Genomic DNA, 16,861 nt, shown 5'->3' on the forward strand with positions numbered 1-16,861 from the left:
ATGAAAAGTATGAAATAGTTTTGCAGTGAAAATGCTTTTTTTCCCTGCTGAACTACTGCACCAGGCCAGCAGGGGTCGACAGTGCGCATGTCAGCTACAATTTAAACTAGAAGAACAAAGCGTTTCCGGTATAAACAAGGACATGCGTTGAGTAACTCTCCTTGTGAATGTTGGGTTGTTTCTGTAGCTGTAACCCCGGTATGTCCGTCACTGTAAGGGGCTACAGGACAAGTGTTCTCGGTTAGAAAGTGTTCTCCGCCTCCCTGACCTCATGGCGGCCGCTGCTCATGTGTCCGCAGTCCGCTCCCTGTACAAGAGGATCCTGGTGCTGCACCGGTTCCTGCCCATAGACCTGCGAGCCCTGGGTGACCAGTATGTGAAAGACGAGTTCAGGAGACATAAAGGTGCAACACCGGAGGAAGTCAAGGGCTTCATGACAGAGTGGGAGGTAAAACAGTTCACCATACATCTAAACCCAGTTCAAAAAACTCTCAGTTTAAAGCACATTTGCATGCAATGAAGACACCTCACAGGTTCAATAGTATATTTTAAATAACTGTTAAACCCCCACTCCAATAGAATGCATTGCTTCATTAGTCAGTACTGCTTAGCTGGTCAGTCTCTGAACCTCATATTACTTCTAAACAATAGTAGGCTGGGATCAATGAGTAAAGTGCTTGTTATTGGGCTTTAGGAATGCACCTAACCATTGTTTTCATTGTCAGTTAATCTGTCGATTATTTTTTGGCTTAATCAATATACTGTTTGGGCCTTTAAATGTCAGAAAATGAAAATGGTGAAAAATGTCTATCAGTGTTTTGCAAAGTCCAGTTTCAGCCACATCCCAAAGAAATTCAATTTATTGTCGTAAAGGCAGACAGAACAGAAAATATTTGTAATTAAGAAGTTGCCATCAGAGAATTTACTGCTTATCTTTAAAAGTAATACAGTTACATCGTTATTATTATTATTAGTTGATTATTTAAAAAAAAAATACTCACAAGTGTCTTACTTTCCACAACAGAACATGTTTTTTCTGCACTTATTAGCCGGGTTCTACAAAGCCCTTTATTCTCATTCAGTCTTACACTTACTGCCATTCAGAGGTTTTGCCCAACTTTACTTTGCCACTGTACCAAATGAGCCACAGCCGCCCTCATTAACTCAAAAGAACAACTGAAGCCAGCAGTGCAGTTCCAAACATGCACAAAGTAACACTGCCTTTCTGTCTTTCTGTCAACACTAAGGACACAGCCATGGTGCTTGGATGAACTGTATCTGAATTGTCAGTGGACAGTGGATGAGACTTGGTGTTCAGTCAGCGTGAGCTCCACATGGTGGCTGGTTGATTGGCCGGTAGTGTTAGCAAAGAAGTGACAGATTGTGGCTGTGGGAAGGCCCATCAGCACATGTAGTGTGAGATGACACATCGTATAAGATTCATAAGCTCTCAAGGCTAATGAGGCTGTTAGAACACGCAGAGTTCAGAGCACTGTTTGAGATATGGTGGACAAAAAATCTACAACACTATGTTGGTAGAATATTCTGTATGAAAATTACTCGTCTCAGCCTCATTACTTTATTCAGAAACTTCAGTAGCTATGTAGCCATTTAGGGGGAACACAACAAACCTAAGCTTTACCTGCAGCAAGCGACTTTAGTGTTAAAACACACCTGACATGCCTACTTGGATTGAAACCTGTTCCCACGATAGTGCTCTCCTGCTGTCTTGTTCTAAATGCAAACGTGTCATATAATTCAGGTTTTCCATACCTTGCTAGATGCCTTGTATCTATTTGCCATTTGGATGTTCATGTGTGCAGGGCTTCACTTTGCTTGAAACGGGTACAAACTGCAGACACTGACTGTGTATAAAGATGGAAGAATCCTCCGTCATGTCAGCCACAGGTTTCCTTAACAATGGTTTTGAAGCTCAGTGCGGTGATTCGGGCCACTTTAGCAGTGCATGACTCCCCCTAACTCCTGGCTAATCAAAGAATGAGCCTTAATACAACCGAAATGCTTGAGCTGTATTAAAAGCCGCCCCCTGTACAGTTTTCATGAGCAGGGAAATTAGCTGTTGAGACCAAAAATGTTTTTTGTGCAAGGCGGTAAACATGTTTATTTCTGCTGTGAAGTTGGACATTATAATATGGGGTCTAATGGGGACCGACTCATTTTTTCAGGCAACCTCAAGTTTACATTTGAGGAACTGAGTTTTTGGCACTCTCATTTTCCAGCCCTGGAAGTTGCTGCTTGGTTTTACAGAGCAGCAGTGTTTTTGTCATGTTCTGTCTGAAAGTCCTCTAACCCTGGCAGGATGCTGTAGCTGACAGATAACAACTAGTGCACTGCCAAAACAGTGTGGGTGGATCAGAAGAAGTAACAACCAGAGAGCTCAGTCTCAGAAAGCTTTGACCCACACTAAACATCCCTGATCTTTAATCTCTCTCTTTACTAGTAAAAGATGTTCTTCGAATAAGCAAAGATGAATTTGCTGCTCTGAAAACATGGTGCTGCCAAAACAACTGCTTCAACACAGTTAACAGGACATTTAATTTCAGACAACATAGATTTAATAAGGTCTGGATGATAAACTGATAGTGATACAGTAGCAGTCAAAAATTTGGAGCCACATTCTGATTCAATGGTTTTATTTATTTTCTACATTATAGATTACTACTGAAGACATCAAAACTTTGAAAGAACACGTTTGGACTCATGTAGCAAACAAAATGGTGTTAAACAAACCAGAATATGTTTTATATTTTAGAATCTTTAGAGTAGCCCCCTTTGCTTTGATGACAGCTTTGTACACTCTTAGTATTCTGGCTGTCAGCTTTATGAGGTAGTCTCCTGGAACGGTATCTATCAACTAAAATGAAGCATTTTATTAAGGAATTGAATTCATCTATACCACCCAGCCCTAGATTTACACCTGTCTTAAACTTTAAACCACAGCTAAGCTACAAAGCAACCCCTCTGTTTGTTCAGCTTATAAAATGCCCACATTGTTTTTACTGGTAGAATATACACTATAGTTAATAAAACCTCCAAAATACTGAGGTTATGACCTCTCTGTCCTCATTGGTAGCTGTGGCCATGGTAACCGTCCACGCTTTACCCGATGTCAACAGGACTGTTAGGCCTTAACAGTCGTCGCAGTCAGTAAAGAGTGAAATAAACTTTTCATAGCATGCATTTATTTTTTAATGTTAGTGGAGGTGGTCTTTTTTCCAGGAAAGGGCTCTGGACTCACTATCTGCACCCAGCATATTTTACCTTGTCCAGTTATTAGTCACTTTTCAGGGCTCTGGCATGGCTCATGTTATGTCAGTTCATCACCACATGATGGCAGAGCAGCATCAGGAAACCGTAACATAAAGGGACTGATAGGGGTGAATGTAAATGTTCTCAACAATTAGAAATGGGTTCTACTTCCCACCAGTTGTGCAAGTATTGTAACAACTGACCATCTTATTGTTGGAACAAAGGTGGATGCTTAGGTGAGAGGACAAGTCGTAACCGGAAAGGGATGTTCACAGTCAGGGAGAGGCTTGTGGGAAACTCTTGATTTTCACCCAGAGGCCAAGATGAACCAGAGCTCTGGAATCTAACTGTAAGCCAGGTAATTCCCAAACCCCATCTGTCCATATACACTCACTGGCCATTTTATTAGGTCCACCTTGCTAGTAAAAAAGTTGGACCCCCTTTTGCCTTCAGGACTGCCTTATTTCTTTGTGGCATACTTTCAACAAGGTGTTGGAAACATTCCTCAGAGATCTTGGTCCATATTGACGTGATAGTATCACGCAGTTGCTGCAGATTTGTCAGCTGCACATCCATGATGCCAATCACTGGATTGAGATCTGGTGACTGTGGAGGCCATTGGAGGACAGTGAACTCACTGTCATGTTCAAGAAACCAGTTAGAAATGATTTGAACTTTGTGACATGGTGCATTATCCTGCTGGAAGTAGCCATCAGAACATGAATACACTGTGGTCATAAAGAGATGGACATGGTTAGCAACATTACTGAGGTAGGCTGTGGTGTTTAAACAATGCTCAGTTGGTACTAAGGGGCCCAATGTGTGCCAAGAAAATATCCCCCACACTATTACACCACCAGCAGCCTGAACCGTTGTTACAAGGCAGGATGATTCCATGCTTTCGTGTTGTTTACGCCAAATTCTGACCCTACATCTGAATGTCACAGAAATGGAGACTCATCAGAACAGGAAATGCTTTTCCAATCTTCTATTGTCCAGTATTGGTGAGTTTGTGCCAATTGTAGTCTTAGTTTCCTGTTCTTAGCTGACAGGAATGACACCCGTTGTGGTCTTCTGCTGCTGTTGCCCATCTTCTTCAAGGTTGGACGTGTTGTGCATTCAGAGATGGTATTCTGCAATCCTTGGTTGGAACAAGTTATTATTTGAGTTACTGTTGCCTTTCTATCATCTCCAACCAGTCTGTCCATTCTATTCTGACCTCTCACATCAACAAGGACCATTTAGTCCACACAACTGTCACCCACTGGATATTTTCTCATTTTCAGACCATTCTCAGTAAACCTTAGAGATGGTTGTGTGTGAAAATCCCAGTAGATCAGCAGTTTCTGAAATACTCAGACCAGCCCGTTTGGCACCAACAACCATGCCACGTTCAAAGTCACCTTCCTTCCCCATTCTGATGCTCGGTTTGAACTTCAGTAAGTTGCCTTGAGCATGTCTACGTGGCTAAATGCATTGAGTTGCAGCCATGTGATTGGCTGATTAGCTATTTGTGTTAACAAGCAATTGAACAGGTGTACCTAATAAAGTGGTCAGTGAGTGTATGCAGTAGTACGTGATGCCTGGGCAGACTCATGTCTCCACTAGTCTGTCAGCATACTTCATACTGAAATGGGCAACAGACTGAGCTGATTCTGATGTACAATATGGGCTCACCTTTGACTAACTGGTGCCAGTTATTAATGATAATTAATATAATACTTAATATTCATTTAGTATTCCAATAATAATTACATATACTAGAATAATAATACATGATAAGAACTAAGAAAGATGTAGATAGTGTTATGTCCTCTTTTATCCAGAGCTTTCACAGTTTGCTTTAGACAGAGGAACTGAGGTATATGCACAAACAGTTTGTGTCTTATTTAGAAATTTTGACTAGAAATTATAAACCTGAGTTAACCCTGGATCTGCAATGAAGCTTTCTATCTGTTTGATTTCGTCGACAAGAACCACATCACTCAGAGAAGTGTTGGGTGCCAGTAGCCAGTTCCATTTTTGAGCTGTGACATTTTATCTCTTTTCACTCTTTCTTATTACATTGCCCAGTGGGAAACATAGGTGGCAGCTTGTCACAGACATCACCAACTAGGGCTGAATAGCTGCTCAGATTATTAAAGTCACCATATGACCAAGTGCAATATCTAAATCACAGGGGCTGCAATATTTTGATAAAGGTAAAATGTGTCACAGGGTACCATTACACATGAAGCACTGTGGTGCTGCATAGATGCCCTGGCCCATGAATCATACTCTACAGGTGTAAGGAAACGTGCTTGTTTGAGTGCAGCGAAATTCTCCTCATTTGCATGTTTTTGTCAGTACACAAGACATTCCCACTAAAATCCTGGCTCATATTGCAATATCTATCAAAGTAATTGCAATATGCCTTTTTTTAATCACTAGCCAGTCTTCAAAATGGGGTCATTTTAGTCTTTAGTTTCTTGCAAGGGTTGAAATATAAATTTAAGCAGATTCCATAAGGTGTTTGAAAAGATTCAGAACTGCATTTAAATTTGATAAAATGCTGTCAAACCCTATCCCTAATTCAGTGCTCTCTCTGGCAGTCTAGAAAACCCTTTAATATTTATTTAGACCGTCATGCGCTGGAATTTTGGCACAGAGAAGATTTTTTTCAGTGTTCTTACAAACCAGAACAAGAGTGAACTTATGGAGACCTGAAAGAGCTTCATGAAGCATTATGAAGAACTGCTTAATATGATCAACCCTTGTGTTTTGTAGACACCCACTTTACTTTCTTATCATCACTGTTTGTGAATAAGCCTTTCTCATTTACATTTCTCGTTTGTTTTTCTGACCTCATTAACAGCCAACATTTAGAAAATGATTCCAGTAGAAACATCTGTTCTCCCAAACTGTGTTCACACCATGAAACAACATTTATTTGACAAATACATCGATGTCCTGTGAAGACTGTATCTTTGGCGTCATGTGAACAAACTGTTGTAAAATGCAAACAACAGAAATTAGAATTTAGTTCATACAAAACTTTGATATTTTGAGGATAGTAACAGCTGATGGAGCAGTGAGATAGACAGGTCTGGTAAGTTCACTTCTTTCTGCACACCAACAGATCCTTTTTTTTTACTTTTTAAACTTGTGGTCTTCAGACTGAATCCAGGCTGACTGGAAGATGCCAACACAGCATCATGATTTACAGGAATGTGTTATTATAGAAAGAAACCTTGACTTGTAGTAAATAGGTTAAAACATGCAAAAACACTGGTATGGTCCTTTAAATCAGAGTAATCCATCCTCCACTACAAGTTTTACAGAGCTCAGATAACAAGAGGCCAGGTCATCTTTGTCAAATTGATCTTTTTTAACCACAACTTAGCAAGTGCTTTGTATACTTTTTTGCACAATATGTCGCCTCGCTTGAGCTGTCTGTCCATCTGTCCATCCACTCAGGTGGAAAAGTAGAGCTAGTAGTAGGGTTTACAGTCCAAACTCTTAGCTCCTACTCTCCACACGATGAGATGTTCCCGGGTTTCTCCTGATGAGTAGGCTAGGGCTTTGCATTGCAGCGCCACCTCCAGTAGTGTAACCCTTGTGAATAGCTGAAAAAATGGGAATGTGCTTTTTTTGTTAAGGTAGTATAACAGTATACATGGCATTTTTGGTATAAATGTATAAAACTACTAGAAAATTACTCAAATGTATTTTTAACATCTCCAACACAATGTCTTACTGTATTTTGTCCCTTTATATTTCATTTTCCACCTGAATAAAGAAGAATCAAACTTTAACTGTAAAAATGCAGACCATTTCCAGCTAATATTCCTCTAAGATGCTTTTAAAATGTCAGTATGATCGAATTACGTTATCTATCAATATGTATAAATTATGTGAAATGTTTAATTAATATCAACTTAGTACCACATTGATCATAATTATATGAGATATTGTATTTTATCAGATTATTCTTATTTTCTAGGAGTCAAAATCAAACCTACACCTTTGTTATATTTCTAGTAGTCAGTAATATAAGCCAGCCATTAGCCTCTTAAGACCGACCTGCATTCCTGTGCTGATAAAAATCAGTACAGTCTGATAAGAATCAGTACAGTCCATAATTATTAGGCAACCTGTGTTCATTCAGATTCCTGAACAGCTTCACATCTTATTTTTCAGTCTTTTGCAGTTAATTAGTGTCTTTTCTTGTCCTTTTGTTTTTTTGTGGCCCCGTTGACTATTTAAAACTAACCATTTGATTTTCTGGGGCTCACACTTTCATAGTTTGGTTACTGAATTCTTCTGAAAGTTGTGTTTACAACTTCTGGCATTCCAGTGCCAGTTAAATCTCTCTCTCTTTTTTTGGCCCTTTTAACCTGAAGTAGTGAAGCTGCCTATTATGCACAGCTTGATATCAGGTATTAATCACTTTAGTCCACATCCTCCCTTACTATACAAATATAAATCACCTAAAAAATGATTAAATCTGATAAATGTTACTGTTTATATGGTTTAGAGTTAAAGAATGTGCATATAACGTGATACTTACTTGGCTTATGATTGTGGATGCAGAATATTTACAACTCATACCTTAGTTCCCACAATAATCCCAACAGTGGGAGTATGCCAGGTTTTTTTTGTGTCACTGTGGTGAAGAGCCAATGTTTTCCAGCACAATTGTGCCCTGCTGCGGGATGTTAAATCACCCATCTGCAGGTAATTCCTCTAATGAAGTAGATGGTGATTGCATCTGGAATCCTAAGAGGTCTCTTTGTCATTGGGGAGGAGGCAGTTACTTTCATTATGCTTCACTATATCAGTATGCATTATTTGCCAACCCAGAGTCCATTTGAATGGGTCCTACCCAGGGGGACGAATGGCTTTTTGTCGTATTTGCACACTGCTGTGGCTGTATTTCAAAAGGAGCTTAGTTTGACCAAAACCACTGGGAGGCATCCACATTTGGACTGGGCTGGAAATTAACAGAGAAATGAGAGTAATCTTTCTGTCTAATTGCTGTATCATCTAACCAAACCAAAACAGCAGAAAACCAAAGTTGTCATTGGTGAAAAGTGGTGTAAAAGCCACCTTTATTCTCTTAAGCGGAACTGCTGGTCCATTGCAGACAGATACTCTGATAGTAAAAGCTTGAATAGCTTTTTGTTGTAATGGACTGTGGTCACAGGCCAAGAAAATTATTTGAATCCTGAACTAAAAAATATAATGGACTGATAGACCTATTGGAATCTTAGAACCAAAAAGACAGAATAAAAATATTTGTAATAACCTGTTGGGGACATGAGGAGGGGTGCTGTTCACCTTATTAATACAATGACCAAAACTCATTAATTGTTCATGTCCCTCTGCACTACAGTTATACAGCAGACAGACCCTCCTCAGTAAATCCTGTTGACATTATAGTTTCCAAACTCTGAATCACACTCTCCGTCAGCTTGCTCACCTGTTACCATTATCATAACTGCTGTTGTCTCCACCAAAGAACAGCAACATCTTTCAGAAGATTATTCATCAAATAGCTCACAAACATTTGCTGTGAAGGTTTTAGCTTGAGAAGAGAGGCTAAATTGTTGGATAACATTCATACAGTTATATTTCTTTGGTGAACGTCTCGAGGAAGCTTTAGATGGAATACCATCTTCAACCCTGGAACTGACTCATTCTATTTGACAGCAATTTGGTTTTCTGATGAAGACAGCAACAAAAGATGTCTGAGTGAAAGCAACATTAATGCATGTCACCTGTGTTACATTAGCATTAGATTAATGTTGCTGTACTTTTGCTAAATGTTGGCTGTTGCCTGCATGTTTATTTGTCTCTGCTGGTGCATTACTGCTTCTTATTGTAATGAGTTTACTTCATCAGTTTGCTGGATAAGACTTTATAGGGTAAAGGGTTACGAGGTCAGTGCAGTGACTGTTTAAAAAAGAAAAAAAGGCTTTATTGGCAGAAACGCTCTTTCGTACACATCTGTTATCTATTTTTAGTTGCAAATGCATGTAAAGAACTCACTGTTGAGCCATGCCACTGGGCCCCCCTGTAGTTATTAACATCACATTGCTTTTAACCTTTTCAGAGCATAGTATTGACAATAACTTGACAATAAATATGATTTTATCGTTTATAATCAAACTACTTTTCACGAAAAAATGTCATAGTGTACTGTGTACTGATATATTTCATAATTCTGCTATGTTGTTTTTCTGTAACACCTGCTAAGCCCGTATCAATCAGCACAATAATCACTAATCACAGTCACATGCTTGTGGTTGTTGCAGTTAAAGTGTTTAGTGGACGAGGATGGGTGGTCAGATTGAGGCATTGAGCAGAGTTTTTAAAATGGTGCAGTTTTGAATCTGGATGAACTTCAGACTTTTAGATCATCCATAAGTTTTTGGAAGTCATGACACCACTTTCCTTTTCTCCAAATGTTACCACAGCCATGGAAGGTTAACATTTTCCAAGAGTGTGCATGTTTGTGAGACCTTCTGGCTTTCAAAGTTGAACATTTGCTTTGAAAAGCTACTTGTCTGTTGACAGCTGTAGGGTTTAAAGAACTATTTGACATTAGTCCTAGCCTCTTTGGATGACTAACTGGATGTATTTTAACTGTTGTGCCATTTTTTTCCTCTATTTTCATAATTTTAATGCTCTGGTTTTGCTTTTAAATGATCTGATTCATGGATGGCACAAAAGGTAATTTATCCTTAACTGCAGCCTCAGCTCTATCTTCTATCTGTGGAACTGTTTTCATCCAAACTCTCCAGTAAGAAAGGAAATTCAGCTGCACACTAAATCTGTTCCAGATGCACTTTAATATCATTGTGTCTGAATGTGTACACTGTAACAGAAACACAACACTACTACCATCAGGTAAAACTGAAAAAATGCTATATTGCCTCATTGAATTTTTATCCAGAAAAACTCACATTATTGCATACCTTGGGTTAGCAGTAACCTTTTTAGATGAAAACACTGGAGAAACAAACCTTTTCATCGTTTTAACATTTTAACACCAGAACAGTCATAAATAGAAATGGCTAGAGGAATGCTAGGGAGTTGAAAAATGCTAATTTTATAACAGACACGTACATAATAGCAGGCTACTAACAGAAATACCAGAACAAGAACAGGAAGTGCAGCTACGTCAACTCATGCATAGTAGATTACTAACCAAATGACAGCAGCCTGTGACTGTTTGTGTACCAGAGATTGACTTTAGTTTGGGTGGACTGGCTGGCTTAGTTACAAAAGAGGTCACTTATAGGCTGTCTGTCATCTGACTTGGATGCTGCCTCGAGATCATCTGGGGCTTTTGAAGCAGGCAAGCTGGACCCAGCAACTAGAAAATTTCAATTTGTCTACTTGATCAGGATCAAAGCCTCACATTGAGCGCTGATTGCTAGCTAGAATTTGTTGATTTGTCACCCCAGTGCACCTGCACGCATCCTGTAATTAGTTCTGTTTTTATGTGGGGGCTGGGCTGCTCAACTGATATACTGGCAAGTGAAATGGAATCACAACAGCAACAGCTCTGGTGATACACGGTGATGCCATTCAGTGGTGGTACTGGAGTTAGAAGATGTCATGGTAATGCTGCAGCCTTCTGGGCATAAAATTCTTATTTCTGTGCACTAAAGTGGATGGTCAAGAAATGGGTAAACATTTAGGAAATGCATTGCTTTGCTTTGCATGTGTGAAAACAAGGTGGAAAGAACTGAATAAGTTTAAAAACAAGAAAACTGAATGTACCAATTACTGACTGGAATTTGCTTTAATGTGTCATGCAAGTTAGATGAAGATGTTTCATCTATACTCAGTCAAAAGTTTGGACACACCTTCTCATTTAATGGTTTTTCTTTACTTTCATGACTATTCACATTGTAGATTCTCACTGCAGGCATCAAAACTATGAATGAACACATATGGAATTATGTAGTAAACAAAGTATGAAATAAATCAAAACATGTTTTATATTTTAGATTCCTCAAAATAGTCACCCTTTGCTTTGATTACTGCTTTGCACACTCTTGGCATTCTCTCAGTGAGCTTCATGAAGTAGTCAGTTTAACGTTCCTTGGGAAAGGAGAGCACAAGCAGGGTTCTTGTTCATGAAGCCGACTATATTTGAGAAGAAACTGATCTTGTGGCAGGAAGTTTAATTAGAAATTTGATCAATTTTGCTATCCTCACCAGTTGGCACCTGAAATACTAATTGGGTAAGCTAATTATTCATATTTATTGATGTACAACGCTGGTTTATAGTTATGTCTAATACGTAGTGAAACTAGCAGGGTTGGACAGATAGCACCTCATGACACTAGCAGTTTTGCTTTTAGCTGGTAAAATACACACAATATTTTTTTTATTTTGTCTTTCCTTACTTTTCAACTAATGGACTAGTCCATGTATTCATTTCTCTTTAATCAACAAGGAAATTAGTTGTTGGGAACGTGATTAGTTTGGTGTTGATGAACTGGCCTGCAAAGCCTCTCCAAAGAGGATTTTGTCCTGGGTTGGAGGAGTCAGCCATATTCCTTCCTGCTTGCATCAGGGTCCTGCAGCTATGGCTGAATGCAGTCAATAACCATTTCACAGAGACTTTGTCCTGCACTTGAGGTGAAAGTGCTGAAAATCAGTGTCCACTTGGTCCTTGGTGATGTTGGTGCCCAAGAAGAGAAAGAACGTCATAGAGTAGAGGCCTATACATGCACAGGGAGCATTTTAAGTGCCTTTTAAAGCACATAATTCCTTCATTGTTCATCCTGTTGCATAGTGATGAATGCTAGACACTGGGGAGCCAATAGGGAGTGGCTTTCTGATTTTATTTGTTCTTCGTGTTTGGGATAAGGCCAGGTTGTAACTCAAGCCACCACTGACCGGTGTGGAGGGCCAGAGTTGTATTTTCACTGACTGGCAGCTTCAGTTGTATTTAACACCAAATTCTGTTGTGTAGAGCTTGAACAATACAAGCTCAATCTCCTGACTATCTCCATGTGTTCATTCTTTATAGAGGAGGTGAATTTCCGCTCCATTTCAGCTTCCTCAGGAAAGTACAGACGACTGGACGCAGATGAAGGGCGAAACTCGAAATAAAATTACAAGGCTTGAGTGTTCAGTGTATAATCCATTTATTTCAGAGGCACCCATGGGAGTTCTCTACTCCAAATAAATCAGCTCCAGTAGTCCAAACAGGCTTTTCTTAAAGAGACAGAGCCAAAAACAGAAGGAGCAAAGAGGAATGTGGCAAAGAAGACAAGGAAAAGACATCTGTGATTGCAGCGAAACGTCTTTAAATGGTTCATAATATGAGCTGCTCTGCACAGAAACCTTTTTTAAGGTAGGCAAGTTAATAATCAGAAAAATAAAATATTTAAAGAGAGTATTGAAAATGTCAAACTAATAAATTCAAAAGGAAATTTATATGACAAAATAACTATTAGTGTATTTTAGTGCTCTGGATAATTAAACCATAATTAAAGAGCAACTTGCAGATTGGCAACTCCAGTGAATTACTGTACAGGAAAATGAAACAAAAACTATATTGAGTAGTAAAACTAGTTTCATACCTGCCTCAAAAAGACAACTTGGTCGTTATAACACAAAAGGGAGAGCAGCCAAGCTAGGTTCAGTTTAACAGTAGGAGATATGAATTATAACATAACCGAACATATGGAATTTCTTATTTATTGTCAGACAGATAAATCTACCTAAGGAGGTGGAGACTTTTACTCTTTATGAGTTGCAGTGTGTGATTCCACAGATGCTGCAGCTCACTGAATAAAACTTTAAATTAAAACAGTGATCAGTTCATTTGTCCATTGGTGTGTCTTCAATGTTGAACTAGACCTTTATTTCAAACAAACATGCCACACAACATCTGTTATAATGTTTGAATAAAAACTGAAGCTAATCTTGACATATTATGGCAGATGACAGTAACTTAATCACCCCTGTTGGCTTGTTCTTTAATGACTGCAGGTACAAGCTGCTAACTTGCTTCCCACACATATGCATTTTCAACTGCCAATTCCTATTAGCGCACATTGTCAATTGTGCTTTTCAAGTTTGTTATTTATGTAGTTGAAATTTCAAGGAGGCAGGTCATTACATTAGCAAAATAAAATAACAAAACTGGTCTCTAACAAAACCAACATCCTCCACGTCTTTCCTTTAGCGTCCATTAGATTTTCTTTGGATAAACCACCAAACAGTGATGGTGATACCCAAAGCTTTAACAAGACTCCACAGATCCTCAGGCAATAAAAATGACCACAGACATATGCTACCATTCAAAAATTTGGGGTCACCCAGGAAATTTCATGTTTTCCAGGAAAACTCACACTTTTAGTCGTGTGCCAGCATATATTTGCAGAAGGGTTTTCTAATCATCAATTAGCCTTTCAACATGATTAGCTAACAGTGTAGCATTAGAACACAGGAGTGATGGTTGCTGGAAATGTTCCTCTGTACCTCTATGCAGATATTGCATTAGAAATCAGCCTTTTCCAGCTAGAATAGTCATTTACCACAATGTCTAGACTGTATTTCGGATTCATTTAATGTTATCTTCATTGAAAAAAAAAAAAAACATTTTTCTTTCCAAATAAGGACACTTCTAAGTGACCCCAAACTTTTGAATAGTAGTGTATTTGTCACATGGACTATTCTTATGAATTCTTGAAAAGTAAAAAAAAAAGTACGAGTATTGGCGTATTCCTTTAAGCTCTGACCCTCCTTCTTCAGGAAGGATATTTCCCCTTTGGAAAATATTCAACATAATTACATTATGTGCAGGAAGAAGCCTCTCAGATAAATGGCTCATTATTGCTCACAGTGAGAGTGTTCCAAAAACCCAAGACGCTTTGTGAATGGGCAAACACCAGACACTGTCATTGTTCAGATGATGGATGGCATTTAAGAAGTGGAACACATGGAGGTGGCCATGGAGCAGCTCTCAGGATGATTCACATACAGCAGTGGCAGCTTTGACTCATCACACATGGGCTGAGGTTAACTTGACAGTTCATTCTGCAGCAAGAAGAGATCTATGTGCACAGATTGGCCCAGGGTGACATCAGTGTTGTAAATTGAAGCCCACCTTGAGTTTACTGTACAGTAAACATGGATACATTCTTTTATTTCCAGCCAAGGACAATTTTTAATAGACTAAGTGAGGGAAAAAATGCTGTTACTCACTGTGGGAATGGTCATGGCCACTGCAGTCAGCATCAGCTTCTGACCTACCTGAATTCAAAAGAAAAAGTGAAGTAAAAGCATGCCATCGTTGAGCATCAGAAATGATCAGGTTGTGTATGTTTTCCTACAAGTTATGTGTTTTGTATCCACGAATAATAATAGTGTACTGTGACAGGAGAAAATACTGCTTTTGTTGGGGACTATTTTCAGCAGCTGATTAATATGTCTTTGGTGTTCTAGTGAGTATTTATGGCAGCAGGATGGTGCATGTGGCACTGTGTAGCTCATTGTTATTATTGTCATTTTTATGTTTTTTGAACAACAGTGGAGCTCAGGCTTTTATACACACATTCTTTAGAACAATGTGTTCAGTGTTGGTTTGGCTCTCAACATGAAAATGTCACTTGAATTCTGTTTTCTGCATATGCATCTTGCACCATATGATGCACACTGACTGCATGATGTGTTTAATGACTCTGAAAGTGCAGATGGGTGGACAGGCAGGTGCTAAATGCCGCTGCTAATCCTGTCTGTGTTTAAAGTAATCTGTGTCTGTTTCCTCCACCCCCTTTGCAGAACTACAAGGACACCCTGCAGACTCAGGTACTGGAGTCAGCAGGGGAGCGCCTCAGTGAAGTGAAGTTCGGGGCCAACCTGTCAGATGGGAAACTCCGCGACTTCCAGGATGAGCAGATAGGCCAGCTGTATGAACTCATGCTGGAATCCACCAAACCCAACAGACAGTTTGACATCCAGGAGGACAGCAAATGAAACAGCAGGTCACAATGACGCGCTTGGACATTGAGAAGCAGATGGTTTTTCTGATGAAGACAGACCACTAATATATTACCTCTTAGTGCTTCAGATACAGAGTGGAGCTCAAAGGCCAAGTCGAGGCTTTTAGGAATATTTGATTATGTCAAAGTGCTGTGTAATTCTGTGTTCTTGTTCTTTTCTCTTTTACTGTGACAATAAAAGAGGTTCCTCATGCTCCTCAACAGGTGCATTAAGGTCGCACTAATTTCCTTTGTCGACTTCTTTCACTTGAAAATAATTTTCCCTCATGGTCATGAAGGAAAGGCACAGAGATGTGTCTCCTTGGCAGATGCACTGAGGCTCACATCAGCACAGCCTTCTTCAGCCTCAGTGGTGATGTTGCCATTGTTTGAGATGAAGCCCTCATTATCCATGTGGAAATATGGACACAAAAGTCCTGAGCTGTGCATGCTGAGGACAAACTGGGGTTTTAGAGCTGTTATAAAAGCCAACTCATGGTTGTTGATGCGCTGAATGCCTCCCACTGAGTTCAGACATAATGGTAATTTCTCTGGAAACAAGTCAGTTATGCACAGTGCAGCTGTACCGGAGGCTACCAAGTGCCTTTGTCCCGCATCTGTTCCAAATAAAATGCTGCTTTCAACTTCCTCCTCCTACTGACATCTAAATATCTGTTCTATAGACATTGCTTCGTTGCACTTTATAATATCTAGAGCGTACATCTTGTCTACTATTGGGTTTTTTTTCCCTCTTAAAGTCATAGCAATGAGAGGATTTTCTCTGTTGCAGTCTAAAATCCAAACTGATATTTTTTTTCCATCTACCTGATGGCAGTGTTGCTCTGATTTCATCTGAATCAGAACCTGAAACCCCTTTTAGTTAAAGTTACAAAGATACAATGTGTTTATGAACTGACGGACATCAAATTAACAGAAGGCTTCAGCAACACAAGATTATTTATGATCAGCAGTAGACTGAAATGGTCATAATTAGTATTTTGTGCAATGGATGCACAGTGTTTAGTCCTCTTCTTGGTCTCCCTCTGTAGTGAATGTAAGAAATTTTCTGGACTGTCTTAACATAAAGATAAACTGTAGCTTCTCTTAGTTGAGCATTCTTGTAATAATATGCTTTACTACATTAATTAAGCAGTAATATTTACTGTATACCAACACCCCCTTGGCACAACACAACTGATGGTCTCAAACACACCAAGGACGCGAGAAATTCCACCACTTAACTTTTGAGAAGACTCACCTGTTCATTGGAAACCATTGGATGCAATGGATATTGACAGAGGCTGCACAGTGCTCAGTGGTTAGCACTGTTGCCTTGCAGCTAAAAGTTCCCCGATTCGCGTCCTGGACTCCATCTTTCTGTATGGAGTTTCCATGTTCTCCCTGTGCATGCGTGGGTTTTCTCCGGGTACTCCAGCTTCCTTCCACAGTCCAACAACATGCTGAGGTTAATTGATGATACTAAATTGTCCGTAGGTATGAATGTGTGTATGTTTATTTGTCTTTCTGTGCAGCCATGCAATAGACTGGTGACCTGTCCAGGGTCGCCTGGATGCCAAATTAAATAGATAGTCCTTGGT

The 16,861-nt window shown here is 39.4% G+C and overlaps 1 protein-coding gene across 1 annotated transcript; it reads left to right on the forward strand.

Moving 5' to 3' along the window:
* The first annotated feature begins 121 nt into the window (after window positions 1-121).
* Window positions 122-15,508, forward strand: sdhaf3 (succinate dehydrogenase complex assembly factor 3). Its single transcript, XM_023263758.3, has 2 exons — window positions 122-448; window positions 15,064-15,508. The coding sequence occupies exons 1-2, from the start codon at window positions 272-274 to the stop codon at window positions 15,256-15,258; spliced, it is 372 nt and encodes a 123-aa protein (XP_023119526.1). The 5' UTR covers window positions 122-271; the 3' UTR covers window positions 15,259-15,508.
* Window positions 15,509-16,861: the final 1,353 nt, after the last annotated feature.

The sequence above is a fragment of the Amphiprion ocellaris genome, chromosome 15 (assembly GCF_022539595.1).
Source record: "Amphiprion ocellaris isolate individual 3 ecotype Okinawa chromosome 15, ASM2253959v1, whole genome shotgun sequence".
NCBI lineage: Eukaryota > Metazoa > Chordata > Actinopteri > Pomacentridae > Amphiprion > Amphiprion ocellaris.